This window comes from Melanerpes formicivorus, unplaced genomic scaffold (genome assembly GCF_026170545.1).
Source record: "Melanerpes formicivorus ecotype bairdi unplaced genomic scaffold, bMelFor1.0.p_v2 SCAF_6, whole genome shotgun sequence".
In the NCBI taxonomy this organism is placed as follows: Eukaryota; Metazoa; Chordata; class Aves; order Piciformes; family Picidae; genus Melanerpes; species Melanerpes formicivorus.
Genome location: NW_027142358.1, coordinates 5,395,203 through 5,414,416, shown reverse-complemented (window position 1 = coordinate 5,414,416; position 19,214 = coordinate 5,395,203). Strand labels below are relative to the sequence as shown.

Below are 19,214 nucleotides of genomic sequence, written 5' to 3'. Positions count from 1 at the left end.
GAAACATCCCAAACAGTGCTATGCACAGTTGTACTTTCCATTCCTCTTTCAATTCTGCTCAGAAATCCCATCCTGGGTGTAGAGTTTTATTGAAAATTGTGCATTGTCACAGAAACCTTTTCACATCAAATCAGTATCTTAAATATTTTGTGGTTTTAATTTCTTTTAAAAAAATCAACTTCTGCCTCTACTTTTGCCCCTTCACAATGGGAAATATGATGTCCAGTTCTTTGTCTATTTCAGTTCCTATGCCCTGTTCAATCATAGCTCTTCTCCATACTATAAGTAGGAAGGATATAACACTAAGTATAACCTTCAGCCCTGGTCCTCCTGTTATGCTTTTATAGGATCATAGAATCAATAAGGTTGGAAAAGACCTCAAAGATCATCAAGTCCAACCTGTCACCCAAGACCTCATGACTACTAAACCATGGCTTCAAGTGCCACATCCAATCCCTTTTTGAACACCTCCAGGGACAGTGACTCCCCCACCTCCCTTGGCAGCCCATTCCAATAGCTAACAACTCTCTCTGTGAAGTTGAACTAAAATATATATGTTGAATGAAAATATATTTCTTCAAGTAAGTTCAGCTTACTAGTAATCAACTTGCTCATTGTGACTACCTTGAGTCCCTTTTTGAATTCACTACCCTGTATGTCTTAAAACCTGGAAATTATACCAGATTTATTAGCAGGCAAATGTCAAAAACGCCCTACATCACCATACATACCACGCAACCAGCACCACAACAAGAGGGCACAGTCTCAAGCTGTGCCAGGGGAGGTTTAGGCTGGATGTTAGGAAGAAGTTCTTCATAGAAAGAGTGATTGCGCATTGGAATGGGCTGCCCAGGCAAGTGGTGGAGTCACCCTCACTGGAGGCGTTTAGGAAGAGACTGCATGGGATGCTTGGTGCCATGGTTTAGTTGATTAGATAGTGTTGGATGATAGGTTGGACTTGATGATCTCAAAGGTCTCTTCCAACCTGGTCAATTCTATTCTACTCTATTGTAGAAATATCTTGCCAGCAGAGGATTTCTTGCAGCTGACTTTTGATGCATATGAATTTGCTGATTCTTGATTACACTTAACCAAATATTTCAGTCTAAGAGCCACAAAGTAATACAGCAATAGAACACAAATCTCCCAGCCCCAGCCAATATCCTGTTCTCTGAACCATATCACAGTAAATTCATCCACACTCCTACTCTCGCAGATCATAACCTGGGCTGATTAACTCACAAAGAAACACTAAATAAAAAGTAGAATCCCTGTTCTGAATCCAGAGCCCTCTGCCCCAGTCAAACAAATTACTGTGTTGAGGAAGTCAAGAGACTGAAAATAACTCCTCCAAGCCTCTCCTAAAACTGCATTTGGTTTCTCAGCGCTGTTGTGCATCATCTTAATAAACCACTTACGGAAATAAATCAGAGACTATTAAAATAACTAGTGGCATCACATTTGCTTCTTTGAGTAACATCCATGCCTTGGATTTACAGTACCTGTGTGCTAAGTAGGTGGTGAACTTTAGAGAAAAAAAAATTAATGCATTGACTCCTCCTTCTTTTGGCGTTTTTAACAGAGATAAAGAAGACCGGGTTTGTAATGGGCTTTTCTTACACAGGAGTTAACATTGTGAAAGCTGTTAACATATAAAGAGAGATTACATAGAATAAGAGCATTTACCTTTGAAAAGGGAACAATTAGAAGGGAAATTTACTGAGGTCTTTAAGTTTCTTTCTTACTGCCTTCATCGTGACTAGCCTCTGAATTCTATGCTGCCTCATAACAAGAAAGCATGCTGTCACTTGAGCTATTGGTAGGGAAGTGAAGAGAAATTATATTTCCACAGTGCCTGTAGTCAGTGCATGCTGCTCACAGCCAAAGGAGGTCAAAGATTTGCAAGCCACAGATGTGCTTACTGGAAAGAGCCAATTAATAGTCTATAATATATGTAAGTTATATTTTTAACTAGGTATTAATGTTAATATGGTAGGTGATCAAAACTCGTGTTTCAGGACATGAGCTAATTTATCTAGCAGGGAAAGAAAGACAAATTATCCCAAAGGTAGTAAGTTTCTTACTGAGAGTTAAACACTGATAATAGCTGTCATTTATTGGGCACTGCTGGAGGCAGGCTAGGAAAAAAGAATAAAACCAGACCACATCCTGCAGACTAGTAAAGAAAACTCATTTTGAGTTAGAACTGTGCTAAAACTTCACATTCTTATCTAGTCCATAGTACGTCAGGGTGTTGCTTCCACTTAAGCAGTGTTTCCATGGAGTAAGGAAGGAAAAAGGCTGTAGTTCTGTATACCTCATCCCCCAGGAAAGATAAGAACAGAGGAGCTAAGAATTTACAAACACAATAAGGAAAATAGGTTTCTCCATATCTACATAAAGAAATAACTGTCAAGTGAGGCTCATAAAGGCTTCATTTTGCTGCTACCTCTAGTGCTTCTCCCATCTAGCAGTTCTTCCCAGAAATGCCACACAGTCCTGAAACACTTCTGTCTTGATTCTCCCTCATTGAAAAGACAACTGATTATTTAAAAGGAATTTCTCACCCTTTTTCAAGGATTAGCAAAATCTAAACTGAAGATGTCATAAGCTGACCCAATTATGACCATCCATCCTGTCTGCAATTATATCCAAGATTGTTTCAAGGTCCTGCTAAGTATTAGATGAAAATGCACCTAAAGTTTGGCTTGGTGAAGCATAATCCAAAACTCTGTTAGGCTTCAGCCATAGATGGAGACTGTAGGCTTATGCAGCTGTATTTCTTTTCTAACTCTTCCAGGACTGCTTTTTATTAGCCTGTTTCATCTAAAATTCTCAGCAGTTTTGCTGAAGATGGACAGGTAGCATAACCCCATTACCCACACATACAACGGTGGAGCAGCTTGCCTAAAGCTGCATTCAAGGAAGGCTAAGACTCACAGCTGTGGTTCTGGCTCCACAGCTCTAAACAGAAGATATGCTGCTTCCTACAAGCAAGGACAGAAAGGGGAGACCAAAAATGCATGGATTTCAGCTTCCTAAATGGATACTTGGATCAGAGGTAGTGTGGGACAAAGTAAACCCGCCTGAACTATCAGTGAGAATACAGCAACTTGGTAAAGCACAACAGTAACTTACACCTGCCTACATCTTCCCTTAATCCTCCTGTCTTACAGAAGGGTTATTCAGCACACAGTTCTTTGGCCCCAGTTCTTTTTTACCTTATTTTTAAAAAGAGGTTGTATTCAAATGAAAAAGGATAATGCTGACCCAATTTTGACTGCAGTCCCTTTTTTCCCCCAGAGGTTCAAGTGCCCATCTGACTGGCAGATGAGTGCTGTGCAGATTTATACAGCCCACAGCTTCACAAAAATCTCTCAGGCACTGACGACCAGCAGACACAGCCTGCTGGCAAAGACTGACAGCTTTTAACCAGTCACAAGAAACATGCCATCTCCTTAAATTGCCTTCCAGTGCTTGCATCCTTTTCACCTAGCCACGTATCTCCCTTCTATATGGGTAATACCTGGTTCCCAGTTAACTCTGAGGGGATGTCCCCTTTACTCCTGTTCTGCCATTAAGACAACAGGCAACTGTAAAGCATCACCACCATGAAAGATCAAAAAGCTCCAGTTTTAACAAAATAATCAAACGCTGGTTTCATTCACCAGCAGAGCATAGTGACAGAAAGTGTTTTTTTTTGGTGTGGCTTGGGTTTTTTAACTACTGGACAGTGAAGTCATGTAAAGCAACCACCAACATCCAGCTGAAGGAAACCAGGCTGGAGGCTCTGCTTGACTTAATTAGAACTGTTACCTGAACCTCAGCCTTCAGTATGACAAAGCAGCATTTACACATCCCATTCACAAAGGAATCTACCCCATTCTGATTTCCCCTCCATCCTATTCTGATTTGTCTTTCCAGCCAAGAGACTTTAAGCAGAAAAGAAAAATATCTCTCAGGATGTAAGTGTTAAGAACCTATGTCTGGGCTTCCCATCTGTAGAGCAGTTGGAGTCATTAAATTTTCTCTTCACTATGTGGAAACCAGGAAGTGGGGCTTCCTCCCACCACAGAAAAGCTGAGATTGTGAGCAATCATCTGACTCCAGGAGCTCAGGCTTAAAGGAAAATCAGTAGTGAATGAGAATATGTACACCTGTATGTAGATGGAGACATGAAATACAGTGGTAAATGTGCATTAGTAGAATGAACAGCACTGTTTTGCTGCCAGAATTTTGCCTTGGAGAAAGATCAGATATTAGTCTATGTCTCCTTATGAAGTCATTTAATACACATAACATGTGGCATCTCTGAATTTCTATTACTTTTCAACTCAGCATCTCTCATACATACACTATCTATCTAGATGGCAAGATCATTGAAAAGAGGTTTTATCTTCACACTCAACTACACAGCACACACTAAAATGCATTCTAGGGAGCCCCACACAACTGCCTTACAGAAGAAATTTGCTTAGGAGGCAGAGGGAAACAATGGGTGAAAGAAATGTTTTTTACCTCCATTGGTAAAGCACTGTATCAGGCATTATAACTGATGTCTATAATTGACACGACACATCTTCACCCACCACTTAATGCACCTCACCAGTGAAATGAATCGGTGCAACAGCAGTGGGTGGCAGCCAGCCTGGATAGAAAAGTTCCTGAATCCTTATCTCTCCCCCAAGCTTTCATAAGGGGAAGTTGAGCTGCAAACTACTTATTTGCTCACCAGGAATCAAGTTTCCCTATAGTTGTCCCTGTCATACAAGGACAAACCTTCTCATCATTGAATACAGGTAGTCCTTCAACAGCACATCCTAATGACAAGGGGCAGAATCAACCTTTCTTGCCCTAACTGTTGCAGGTTCCTGCAAAGCAAAACATTCACTAACAGTACTGGTGTGCATACAGATCTGGAGGCTCACCCGGTGGCCCTGGGCCTTCTTAATGAACAGCTCATGCACTGATGTCCTACTGTTCCCCCCCCACTAAGTTTCTACTGTGAGAAAGAAAATCCTGCTGCTGAGAAATACATTTAACTCCAAAACACAGAAGCCACTAGCTAGATCACACTTGGAAGCTGACTTTGCTCTATTGAAGACACAAGTTGATTAATCGTGGGCTGTTATTTCCCCTTTTCTGATTTTTTCCAATTATTATTTGAATGTCTATCTGAATAATTCCCAAGGTGCAGAAATATTTGGGACCTTAAAGTTCAGATCTCAGACTAGTATACCTCACTCAGCTGGAATAGTTTTTTTGTCTATTCAAACTCAGTTCCAAACACATTGTTTCCTTCAGCCTGGAGAAGAGGAGGCTCTGGGGAGACCTAATAGCAGCCTTCCAGTACCTGAGGGGAGGCTACAGAAAGGATGGAGAGAGACTGTTTACAAGGTCTGCAGTGACAGGACAAGGGGCAATGGCTTCAAACTAGAGAAGAGCAGATTTAGATTGGATATAGGGAAGAAGTTCTTCACTATGAGGGTGGTGGAACACTGGAACAGGTTGCCCAGGGAGGTGGTTGAGGCCTCTTCCCTGGAGATATTCTTCAAGGTGAGGCTCAGCGATGCCTTGGGCAACCTGATCTAGTTGGGAACGTCCCTGATGACTGCAGGGAGGTCAGACAGGATGACCTTTGGAGGTCCCTACCAGCCTGCACCATTCTATGATTCTGTGATTCTTGTGATTTGTGGGGGATACATCCCTCTGAGCAAGACGAGTACAATTTTACCCAACTTTGCAAAAGGAAGAATGACTGCATAGACATGAAAGAGTCAAAAATATCAGAACATAAACTGTGTGTTTCTGTTTATGAACTGGTAACCACAGTGCTGTTTGTCTTTCCCCTGTACATATCAGCTCCAGTCTAGTTTGTCTGCAGTTATTACACAACCAGAACAAACCAACAAACCCCACGGACCAGAACCAGAGATAGTTCTGCTATGTCTTGCCAATATCATTTGCACAAACAGGTAGAGTCTAGGAAACAGATGTGTAAGTTCATCTTCTAATTTGCAGAATAAGAATGACAAACTGCTTTTAAACACTGTATATCTATAAAGTGGCATGAATATTGCGCATCTCTGATTTACAGTATATTGGTAATATATGTCGGTATTAATATTCATTGCCTTGATTTACATGTTTTTTCATGCAGAAAATAGATTTGGGTTCTCTTTTTTTATTATTTACTTGATAACAGTCCTCCATTTCATGACTGGCTGCAAAAGAGAACACATTTTCAATATGCTTAATGCATTTGGATTGTCATTAGCATTGAATATTTAAGCCACGCAGACCAGGCAATGAGGAGCACGGCACTAAATCCTCAACTGAGTCTGATCTTTCAAAATATGGGGCTATGATTCTTCAAGTTATGTCAGGGCAGTGATTAAACTAACACACCTTATGCCACAAAATACAAGGGTTATACTGGCTCTTATTCTTCTGGTGAGGCAAGAATATAGTAAAATTCAGTAAGATTTGAGTTTCCTACTAAGGTAGAATCCAAGCATCTGCTGTGGGTCTACTGTGGGTCATTTCCTAGGTAGGTCTGGTTTTGGGATTTCTTGACTGGTTATTTACCACCACCACCACCACCATCCTCTGCTGAGCTTTACAGGAACTCTTTTTGACAGCAAATAAATCATCCCAGGTAAATGTTGACAACCAACTAGAAGAGTTGACTGTGCTAGAAGTTTTTATTACTGTTAGCCAGCAGGGTAAAATGAGCCCTCTCATGTAAAAAGTTGATAGCTATAGAAACTGCTAGGTCCCTAGGGGTCTTGATGGCTGCAGAAAAGTGTGCCATCACACAAAATGAAGGCTGCACTCAGCTCCGTGCTCAGCTCCACATTCAGTGCACGAAATCCACGTTCTAAGCCTGCTTCCAGTACAAGGAGATCTTCCACTGTGACCAAACCATAAAAAAAATACTTCTTCCTGTACAAATAGCTGAGTGCACAATTGCCTTCTTCCCTCCCTCCAAGAGCCCTTCCAGCATCTATACACTGAGCAGTCAGTGCCTCGTGCTTGCTGGAGAAAAAAATGAAAAAAAAAATTCCAATAAAATTAAATGACAAGGAGATGTCATTGTTACAATTTCACTAAATGCCCATGGGAGATAATGTAGCAGTATTTATCAAGCTCTGATATTCAGTTAAGAAAAGTGACTTACTCACGCTGAGCAACTGAAGTACCGTATTTATAGATAAAAGCATTTCAAATAGTCCTTTTCAAGTTCCCCTTCCCTACAAAACTGCTGGTTAAAATGTGCTTAATGAGACTTTCCTTCCCCTCACTGTGTCAGTTCCTTTCATATGGATTTGCTTCACCTACCTACTTCTGCTGTTGCAGAGTACGCTGTTCCCCTAAGCCACGAGTTACGACCTTATTAATGTGGCTCAGCAGGTAGAAAATAAATGTAGGTTGAGAACTGCAAAACAAAAGTAAGGAACCAGCATAAAACTTGAAGAATGATGAATGCATTTACAGACCTCCCCTGAAAGGAAGCAAGCAAAGACTGACAATCTTTCAAGTCTCTTGTTGCAAGAACTCTTCAGTCTGGAGAAGAAAATCTCCACATACATGTCAACAATACTGAAGATGATGTGGGTGGCTACAGCTCCCATTTCTAGAGGGGGCATTCTTACATAGCAAGGGGCCAGAAAATTGCACACAGAAACATAAATATGAGAGGCTTCAAAGCATCTATGGTATTTATAACCACATAGTTGAGGTCAACTCACAGCCAGGATTTTTCAAACAATAGCATTCAAGGCAGAGAATGATGTCCAACAGAGATCATGTGAGTAGTAATGCAAGGTTGTATTCAGACATGAACCTCAGCCTACATCCACCTCTCTCCCTGAGGCTTCTAAACCTAGAACAGAAGCAAGACAAAAGAGCACACCCCCATGGTTTCATTGCTTCTTTTCAATATACCTCTGCAAACCCATCTCCAACAACAAGCATTTTCAACAACACACCCATGAATAGCAGTGATTACAGGACTACCCAACATACAAACATAGAACAAGGGTACTTAGATTTTAGTATCAAGTAACTTGTTCTACCTTAGCCCAATATCTTGTGGCCCTGAGCAGGAAGAGAATAAGAATGCAGTAAGGACAGTCATCAGGTGTCCCATGGAATAAATTAAGATTATTTCTATCCATAGAGGCAGAGATGTTCTGAGGGTTCTGATTCTTCTCTAGCTGACATTCCTAATGTCCCTTCTTGAACAAACAGCGTTGGAGAAGGATGGGCAGTGATGGTGTTGGAAGGCAGGGATGAGTAAACTGAGGGAGAAGTTAAAATACTAGTTCCAGTTTAAACAGTAAGGCCATGAAAAAACTAGGAATAGAGCCACAGAGTTCAGAGAACTTCTATCTTCATCAAACCTCTGTAATATTTATCATCAAGCAATCTTCAAAATATTGCAGATGCCAGCTGTCTAAACCCATTCTAAACTCCCCAAGAAAGCAAACAAACCAACCCAAACAAAACCAACCAACCACCAACCAAAAAAAAAAAGCAACACCATTATTATCCCCTGCTGCGCATATTAGAAATTAAAGTTAGATCTGTATGAGGAACAGGTATTTTTCAGAGTCCCTAAGATTCCTTTACAGTGTATGTGCTAAAGCCTCCCTACTGCAGAAACCAAGAGGAGTGAAGCACACGCTGGAAGTGTTCAACACTCCTAAACTGGGGAATTCAGGCACAGTGTTGGAGTATCATATAAAAAATAGAATAGAATGAGAATGAGAATGAGACCAGACCAGGTTGGAAGAGAGCTTTGAGATCACTGAATCCAACCTATTATCCAACACTATCTAATCAACTAAACCATGGCACCAAGCACCCCATCCAGACTCTTCCTAAACACCTTCAGTGATGGTGACCCCACCACCTCCCTGGGCAGCACATTCCAGCAACTTATTGCTATTTAGAATGTAAATGCTCTCAAACCAAGCAAACTCTACATCCTCCTACTTTCTGGCTAAGAAACAAATTTTAATTACTGCTATTTTTACAGAAAGTTCTATGAAACTATTAGTTACTGACCAAATACAGAGCTTTAAGAAGGCAGAGGTGAATGGCAGCACTCATTGCTTGCCAGCTTCTCAAGGCCCTGAGGGAAGTGTCCTGCATGCACACCTTTCCACAGTGTTACATTTAAACAAACAGTAAGAAAAAATAGTCCTCCCTCACATCTGTCTGCAGCTCATAGATACAGTGGCCACTATTCTGACATTTTTATTTATTGTAAACATAAGCTTATCTAGCTCCCACGGTTAAAAACATCTTCTCCTATCTCTCACAGCTTAATCCTCTTTGTGATCTGAAAGATATCTAGGAGAGGAAGAGAAATAAATCCAATACACTCAGTTAATTGCTCAGTGACAGATAATCTTTTCTCCTCCGTTTTACTTTCTGTTATTCTTTTTATAGAAGAGGAAGAAATAAAAAGCCCTCAAATAAAACTGTGAGAAAAGTCTGCTGAGTGGATAACAGTGTAATTAAAGTCAGGCTCAACCTAATGCAAAAAAAGTATCTCATTTACCATGTACAGAAGCAGCAGCTCACTTGCCATGCAAAGCTCAGTAAGCACAGAGCCTTAGCACTCTAGAACTGCACAGATTCTTCCTGTCTCTTCTCTCTTACTGTATTTCACCCCTTCATGTCTGTTGCCAGTGGTCTCTTAACTCATCGGTAGTTTTAGAAGGGCGATCTCCATCCATTAGTTCTGCAGTCAGCTGTAGTTAAACTGGCGGAAAAATTACAAAGAAATGCCATCCTAGCAGGTAGTAGTGTGTTTATAAAGAAGACAGATTCATATCTTGTAGGTGATGGCATAATTGTGTTATAGATGGCTACGGTCCCATCAGTCACAAGACTGCTTAAATCACCAACTACACCTTCAAATGACAGATGTGCTTACAACCAGCAATAGCATAAATGAACTCCTGTCTGTGACATGCCTCTAAACAGCCCCTCATCATTCATCAAGCTTTTGAGAATGCACTTGGCACAGGAGGCAAGAGTGGTATTTCTTTATCATGTATTCAAGGCAGAGAATTCCTCTTCAGTTTTGCAGAACTACCTGTATCTCGCTACTCTTCAGAAACAGAACTCTTGACACCAGAAATCAAATGAGACATGAGATTACGCTTCCTTCCGTTCCCCAGCATCAAACCTAGAGGCATGAAATAAATTAAAGTGCAAGATATGTTTCTCCCTTTCTCTCAATTCTGTTTTTTCTATCCTTTTCATATAAGCAGGGAGACTTAAATTAACATGTCACTTAAGCAGCCAAGAGGAGCAATGGCTGATAACCTCTGTCAGATGCATGAAATAATAAGATATGCCCATCTTGTCATTTCTTTCCATCCCACTAAGAACACAGGAGCTCTCCTGATATCTACATAGGAATCTTTATAGGGTCTTTATTAGTGACCTGAAGGCATGTCTGCATGGTGAGCATGGATCTAACTGAAGAGCCAGAGTCAGGAAAGAGCACAATGTAACCACCCAGGCTTATGTAAAACAACAGGATTGAGGAACAACAATGAAAAAAGGATCATAGAGAAAACAGGAACATTTTTCATCTCTGTTTGATTTCTGTAGCAGAAACATATATGAAAAGAAAGATCTGATTATACCCCCACAGCAGGATAAGAAAGAATTTACCCAACCCCAGAAAATACTAATGCTATTGAGTGCTCCTGCTGCTATTCAGAATAAATCCTGGAAAATTTGTATTTCTTTAGGGTTTGGGGGCTTTGTCTTTGGAGAGGGGGTTTTTGTTTATTTCTTGAGGCCAGTGGGTAGAACACTAGCCTGATTTCAGAATATGGCCCACAGAAAATCCCTCCTCTGACATTCTCTTACAACTCTGCTCAGTTCCTTGAACAGAAAGGGGTTTTATTCTACTTCCGACCCAAAATTCTTCCTTGGAAAAGTAAAACCTTTCCTAAGAAAGTTTATCAAAAGGAGTACATCTTAACAAGACATTGTAGTTTCAAATATCCAAAGTTTTCTAGTATCAAGACAGTGGCTTACTCACTTCCATCAACAATGATCTGCATACAAAGCCCCCAGACTTCTCACAGAAGTTTCACAGATAGAGCTACAGGAAAACCTCCTTTCTATCCCTTATAGCTCTGGGGGCACACAAAATAAACACCTCTCACATCCATTTTTCAGAGAACTAAAAATAGGCACCATCAGCTCTCACAGAATCCAAGTAACAACCTTTCTTTGGTTCACAGAGTCCATAGTATGCTCTAGAATCATGAAAGTATCAAGGCATGCCCTATAAATCAGTCTAACAGTCAACATACACAAGTGGAAATCAATTATCCGGTACTAATAATACCAGTTCTGAATAAACACACATTGAACACTCACTTGCAGTATTCCCTTAGTCTGAGCAGCACTGACATTTCATAAAGGACTGTTTGGGTAGTAGACAGCCATGAGATCCTTCATTATAAACAAGGCCTTAAGGCTGTTGAGTTCTAAAAAAAACCCAGGTGGTTGACTTGATTCTGAATAAGATGGGAAAGGGGAAATCAAGTGATAGGATATCTACAAAGTATGTTGCTAAAACAAGAAAAATCAGACTTCAGCCTCTTTGCCCTTGAGTATGAAAGTAGTGAGAAAGACATTTAGCTACAAATCTTCCAACACATTTGAAAGAAATCCAATTAAATTCAATAAAATAATTGTATCAGGCTCTTCCTATTTAAATAAAGTGATAATTATTAACTCAATTTATCTCCATACCTCCAAAGAGAGCTCTCAGTGATGCTTCCCAGGTTGTAGTCATACAGCTTTGTCAGAATTAGAATCACCTGAAGGTAAAAGAGGAAATCATGGTTAGTCTCAAACAATTACAATCTCATAGAACTGAAATGACCCCAGGGAAGGTTTAGGATTCCTTTAATAGGTGTTTAATATAATTGAATGAATTGTTAAAAGCATTTGCCTAAACTGACATGGGAAGTATTTGCAGAGCTATACACTGAGGCAGTCAGACCTTTTCCTGCTCAGCTCTTCAGCATGGTATCACCAACAAGTTCTTCCCTTAACCCCAAGAGGCAGAGTGCAGTGGGAAAGAGTTGACATGTTAGACAATGTTTCAGGATACAAGATGAGATCTGCTGCATGTAGTAGAAATAGTGATTACTTTCTGCTTAGTTTCACACTGAAATTGCTGATCCTTTCCACAGCTGTGGTGCACAGATAACTCACTGGCCTGTCTCCAGTCAAACTGTAGCAGATGATATAACAAGCAAATGATCACCAGTTTTGGCCTGAAAGACTCAGAGTAGATATCAGGAAAGAATCTCTACAAGAAAAATAGTTGAACACTGGGACAGACAACCCAGACCCTCTCTAAAGCCTCCATCCTTTAAAGACCTGGATAAACAAAGTCATGGCTAACAATATACAGCTGCTGATAACCCTGCTTTGACTTAAAAGGTCGAACTAGGGAGCTCCAAATGTCTCTAACAGCCAAAAATTTCTGTGACTTTAGTGAAAAGTTTTAGATCCAGCCAAAGTGGAAGTGTTTCCAGGTTTATGAGCTTTATCAGCTTTTTTGATAAACAGCTATTCCCTCTTGCCAAAAAAAACAAACAAACAAAAAAAAGAAGGCCACTTCTAGAATAAAATTACCTTACTCGGAGGAGGAAAGCCATTTTAGCAAAAAGAATTTCCAGCAAAACACTTCAGCCCATTCTTTTGTTAATCTCTTAAAATGATTTCTGCCTTTCAAGACGACAGACTCCTTTAACAAGGCCAGCATCTGGGACATGAGCTACCAGACCACTACTATTGCTCCTAATTTACTTTGCATTTCTCCCTGCCAAATCATCATATATATCTTATCCTTTTCTCTATCCCATTAAACTCACAGTAAATTAAAGAGGCGCAACCCTTCTTATCTGACACAACCCCTGCCTCATCCATATACGTCTTATTATTTGGAGCCTCCTAAGAAATGAGGCTCACAGCTCTCCCTTGATAACATCAGCAACTTCAACCAATCTGGCAGAGAAGCAAAGGACTGGAGAAAATTCAGTCCCCATAAGCCCTGTGCAAGCTGGCACCAGCACAGCAGAGGAGTAGCCATATGGCTGCTTGCACCAGAGGAGAGGAACAGACCTCACTGCTGCCATTTCCAAAGCCAAAAACCCATTTTACCTTTTAAACACCAATAGCCATGAACTGCCCACTCTAGGTACACTCTTTCCAATATGTTCAGTACATGAGACAGAGGGGAGAAAGCACAGCGCTATGGGAGAGGGCATAAGTGAGCACATCGTTACTGCAACAGAGGAAGGAACAGGGGACAATGCACACTCTGACAGACATTTGCAGCACAGCTCTGGGAAATCTCTCAGATCACAGAGAGAGGATGCCCAAAGCACTCCCTATCTGCACAAACAGAAGTCATATGTGGTTGATAAGGGAGGCAGGAGTGGCATCTGAAAAAAACAGGGGTTTACCAGGGCTGACTATCACTAAACATTCTCCAGAAGAAAACTAGACATCCTTATTATCTGCTCCCATTTTAATCTCCCATCTCCCACTATCCCCACTTACTGCTTTATGTCCAAAATGAGAGCCTCATCCAGCAACCCATAAATAACTGGCTGTAAAAACAGGCTGTTAAAATGTAAAACCCCTCAGGGAGAAGACCATGCAGGGATGAGACACCCTGAATTTGCATCTCAGTGACACCACACAATGAAGATTGTGGAAGAGCATCCCCATCGAGGTACCTTATGCCCAGGGCTGCCCCAGTCTGTCTCACTCCCTCCAAGTTGGGTGTGAGACATACCATGGCTGCAAGGCTCTGCCTCATTGCCCTGTGGGAGATCTGCCAGTCTGCTCTGCCCCTTGCCCTGAGATGCACATGGGGCCTTGTTATGGCAGTACAGAGGGCAGCTCTGAAGCTCCTTGATCAGAGACCAGGGACCTGTCCTAATGGTTCCCCTATGAAGTCCTCCCTAACTTCCTGGTCTATCCGTGGATCCCAATTTCTTCAGTGGCTAGCCCGGCCCCATGGCTCTATAGCATCAAGCCACCCCCAGGTTCTTCCAGGTGCCCTGACAACCAACATCTGTCCCCCACAGATTTCCCAGCAACACCTACCCTGTAATAACTGGGGACTGATTCATTGTGATCCCCAACCCTGTGAGCCTTATGACCATCTGAAATGTCACCACAATGTCTCCTGCCTTGGTCTGGGGATCGGAGGACAACACACATCCCCTGCTATGAGGCAGGGAGTTCACACAATCACTATGACTCTTTCTGCTCCCCAAAATGTACAAGCCTACTGCTGTCCAGGAGATGCTTCCCTCTAGTCTGGAGGGTCCCTCTTTGAAGAGGCAGCCAACAGGCAAAGCACCAGCTGCCTGCTGAGACATCAGAGAGCAGAGCTGCGGCGGGCACATATGCTCCACAAAGGCTTGCGCCAATTAGGGCTTTACAAGTGCTAAATTTCAATCTCCACCCTCCCAGGAATGCTTACTGGTGACAGCAGTGCAGCTGTTTGCTACAGATACAGAACCCTGTCACTGCCATCCCTCACAGCATCCTCTGAATGGGTCTATAAATCCTCTACTTAACAAATAAATAAAAATTAGGCAGAGGGGGGAGGAAGAGGAAGGGTGGGGACACAAAGCCTCTCCTGAATAACAACTCTCCCAATAAAAGGTAGCAGTGAACTCAATGAGGTTCAGCACCGGCCTCTCTGGAGACCTGCTCAGAGACCTTCATTCTGATGTCCGAGTTCACATACCCTCTGCTTCAAGCCAACCCTGGATCTGCAAAGCAGCTGGACAGTTGCTTCTATCTTTTTCCAGACCTTGTTATCCTCTTTTGGTTCTCTCCTACTTTGCATGCCAGAGGGACCGGAGATGTAAATGACTAATGACTATTTCCCCTAATTAATATTTTGACATCTGTTAGTTTGAGAAGTAGAACTGAAGAGAGCAGGCACAGAAAACTGGAAGAGTAAATGGGAAAAAAAATCTACACCCCCCCATTTCTTTGCCACTGGCTGCTAGAATCTTAGGAAAGATGATACAGGGACCAAGAAACACTTTCCCCACCCCTAAAATCCAAGATTTGGTCCCAGACTAATTTTCTGTAATACTAAGATTAACAGTGTGTAGTTACTGGTGCTAAATAGATTTAGGATTATTCTTCAGGAATGACTTATCATTTTACTTGTTTCCAGCTGAGGCAAATTCACAAATCTCAGAGAAAGAAGATTCCATTGAGAATTTTAATCTCCTCTGTTGAGGGGGGAAAAAAATAAATACTGTAATTGACACCCCCAAAAGAATGTGAAATGACAAAGATTTAACAGTGCTAATACAAGAAATCAAAATATTTCAGTTCTAGAGAGCTGAAATGTCTCCTTTGTTCCTTTTCCTTCCTCCAGACATTTCAGTAAAACCCACACATTCTTAGAGTGCTGTAGTTCTCCTGGAAGTGATGGTGGGGGGAAAAAAACCAACAGCTGCATTCCATCATACTTCTTTTTTGATATAGCTCTGACAATCCTTCTGCAGAGCAAATATGCATGTTAGCTACAGATTAGATACATCTAGAACCTTAAATAATATTGCTATATCTTGGTCTCTTAGTAGATTTAGGATAAAATCTTAACATTTAACATTTCCAAGCTAATATTTGTACTTGACACCATGCTGTAGCTTACCTATGCACCAGTTTGCTGGGAAAAAGCTTCAATATCTGAACTTGATGCAGATAACCCACTTCCAAAACACAAAGGCTTTCCTACAGGCAGCCTTCTTACCTTTGTGGACATGTAACAGCTCTTAAATATCTTTAAGCTTATCTCTAGTTTCAGCAGTCTCTTTGTGTTTTAGTGTGGTTCAACATTAGTAAGTTTGCAGATGACACCAAGCTGGGAGCAGGGGTAGGACTCTGCAGAGGGACCTTGACAGGCTGCATAGATGGGCAGAGTCCAACAGCATAAGATTTAACAAGTCAAAGTGCTGGGTTCTACACTTGGGCCACAACAACCCCATGCACTGCTACAGGCTGGGGTCAGAGAGGCTGGGGAGCAGCCAAATAGCTGAACATGAGCCAGCAGTATGTCCAGGTGGCCAAGAAGGCCAATGGCTTCCTGGCCTGGATAAGGAATGCTGTGGCCAGCAGGAGCAGGGAAGTCATTCTGCCCCAGTACTCAGCACTGGTTAGGCCACACCTTGAGTACTGTATCCAGTTCTGGGTCCCTCAGTTTAGGAAAGATGTTGAGTTGTTGGAACGTGTTCAGAGAAGGGCAGCAAAGCTGGTGAGGGATTTGGAAAAGAGGAGGCTCAGGGGAGACCTTCTTGCTGTCTACAACTACCTGAAAGGAGGTTATAGCCAGGTAGGGATCAGTCTCTTCTCACAGCAACCAGAGACAGAACGAGAGGACACAGTCTCAAGCTGCACCAGGAGAGGTTTAGGCTGGATGTTAGGAAGAAATTCTTCACAGAGAGATTGGCCATTGGAATGGGCAGCCCAGGGAGGTGATGGAATCACCGTCCCTGGAAGTGTTTAAAGAAAGACTGTGTGAGGCACTTAGTGCCATGGTTTAGTTGATTAGATGGTGTTGGGTAATAGGTTGGACTTGGTGACCTCGAAGCTCTTTTCCAACCTGTTAATTTTGTGTGTGATTCTGCATGTGATACACTAGCAGCAGATCTGGGCAAACACATATGTGCAGTGCAAAACAAACAAGCTGTTGGGCAGAAAATTAGCTATTTCTGCCCTCGAGTTCAGTAATCTCCTTTCCCCTTTGTAATGATATTCAAATAACCTATGCAAGACCATGATTTTTGTTACTATTACTTTTCTTTGTTTTTTCTCCAGAAAACATATTTCTCATTTGCTGTTCTCACTTCTTTGTTATTGAGCCTGCAAAGGTTATTTCACATTTACGATTGCCTTTTTCAGTTCTCTTTTTTTTTTGTCTTTCTCTCTGTGGCTGTCACCATGCAGTACTGAGGAACATAATGAACAGAGACATGCATATTAGGCTGTTCTAAATGTCAGAATAGGGGCTGTGTAAACACTGTAATGAAATGAAAAATATTGTCTCACTGTTTTGGTCTTTTTTGGTTTTTTTTTCCTTTCTTGATTTGTTTTAGTTTTCTGGAACTGTGTGTTTTTTCTCCCTTTTTACCACTTACCAATCAATGTATACTAACAAAAGCAAGAAGAAAAGAACAAGTGAATTAGGAATACAAAAGAAAGGAGCTGAAAATCCAGTCTTGTGCCAGCCTTGCTGCAGGTACAGCTAACTCTTACTATTGCAGGGAGATGCAAGGCTTCAGAAAGTCTGTTCTATATTAGGATCAGCAGAAGTGGGTTTTCTGCCATAGCAAGTAGGAGGACAAAAATTAATCACTTCTGCATTGATAGCTCAGTGCAAAAGATATTTGATACAGGGTTTATTACATCCCCACAGAGTGTACTGATCATGACGTATAGCGCTAAAAATGTTTTGGCTTAGTTACTTACACAAAGTGGAAAAGCCTCAGCGGGAATGAAACCGACAAGAAGACTTGGTAGGTTAGCTCACTTACCTGAGAAAAGACAGACTGACAAAAGAGGCACTTAAATCTAGCTCACTTGTCTCCCAAAGGAAACCAGTTCCCAGGGGCTAGTCTAGGAAAAACAGGGTATTCAAGCTGTCATGTTTTAATTCAAACCAAGCCAGCATTTTCAAGAAAAATGAACTTTGTTAATCACTCCTGACCTGCAATTGCTTTGTAAGACTTAGGATGTGAAGGTCTGCCTTTAGATTGCAAGATGGAAAAATGACTGGATGGAAGAGACTGATCTGTGAAGTTGCCAGTTAGACCCTGAGGCTCTTTGCTATCTTGGGAGAAATTCAAGGTAAACCTGGCTGTATTTTTCCCAGTCCTACCTTGACTCATGTTCAACTAGTCCACACTGTCTCACTCTACTCCCCCTTGCACTTCTGACTTAGGTTTAATAGTGGCTTAAATCTTTCAAAACCTTATTTTCAACTGCTCTACATACACGTCTGGGTTATTGACCCACAGTGTGTCCTTTACTACACCACTAGCCCTATGAGGAGAGGCTGACAGAGCTGGGGGTGTTTAGCCTGGAGAAGAGGAGGCTCAGGGGAGACCTTCTTGCGGCCTACAACTACCTGAAGGGAGGTTGTAGCCAGGTGGGGGTTGGTCTCTTCTCCCAGGCAACCAGCACCAGAACAAGAGGACACAGTCTCAAGCTGCACCAGGGGAGGTTAGGTTTAGGCTGGATGATAGGAAGAAATTCTTCACAGAGAGAGTGGTTGGCCTTTGGAATGGGCTGCCCAGGGAGGTGGTAGAGTCACCATCACTGGAAGTGTTTAAAATAAGACTGGAAGCAGCTTAGTGCCATGGTTTAGTTGATTAGATGGTGTTGGGTGATAAGTTGGACTTGACGATCTTGAAGGTCTTTTCCAATCTGGTTAATTCTATTCTATTCTAAAACTAGTTCCAAATGTAACATGGGGATTACTGACATTTCCTTAGTCTCATCAAACAGTGCTGAACTACCTGGACAGAAAGAGTGTTAACAAAAGCCTGCACACTGCAGTTGATCAGGTTTGAAATACATTGGGAAGGAAGTGGCAGGCTACTCTCTGGCTGTGTAATTCATCTGCTGCTAATGATGTGTGTCCAGAAAGCAAGCAAGCCCACACTGAGCTATCTTCTGCTACAGCTACACAGATTCAGTACCTGAGGTAGCTAATAGCACACTGGGTCGGGGATCTCTAACACTTTGCACTACTCACTGACAAGTACATATCTACTCCTCAGAACACTCTGTGAGCACTATGTTAAAATGTGTTCATACTTACTCAAGATAGGCTTAACAAGCACATGAACTGGCACAAGGTTTGATCACAACAGAAAGCCACCGCCTAAGATAGTCTGTGATAATCCAACTCAACCTCATTTATGCCAACAGAGCCCTCATCCTGGATAAATTTTATCTGTTTTCTCACCACCAGCCCCAGGTCTTCTCTGCAAATGCTTTCTGCTTTACCCAGAACAACAGGGTATTAAATACAAGCAAACTACTATTATAGCTCCATGCAGACAGAGATCTTTCAAACAGAAGAATACAATCAACATTTTAAAGGTGTCCATTAT

At 41.7% G+C, this 19,214-nt stretch overlaps 1 protein-coding gene across 3 annotated transcripts in view; it reads right to left on the bottom strand.

Moving 5' to 3' along the window:
• The window catches only part of SORCS1 (sortilin related VPS10 domain containing receptor 1), a 315,355-nt gene that overhangs the window by 201,421 nt on the left and 94,720 nt on the right, over positions 1 to 19,214 (bottom strand). For all 3 annotated transcript variants that reach the window (XM_068139413.1, XM_068139410.1, XM_068139411.1), the window contains exon 2: positions 11,797 to 11,864. In XM_068139413.1, coding sequence (XP_067995514.1) covers positions 11,797 to 11,864 — 68 coding nt within the window. The remainder of the gene's footprint in view (positions 1 to 11,796; positions 11,865 to 19,214) is intronic.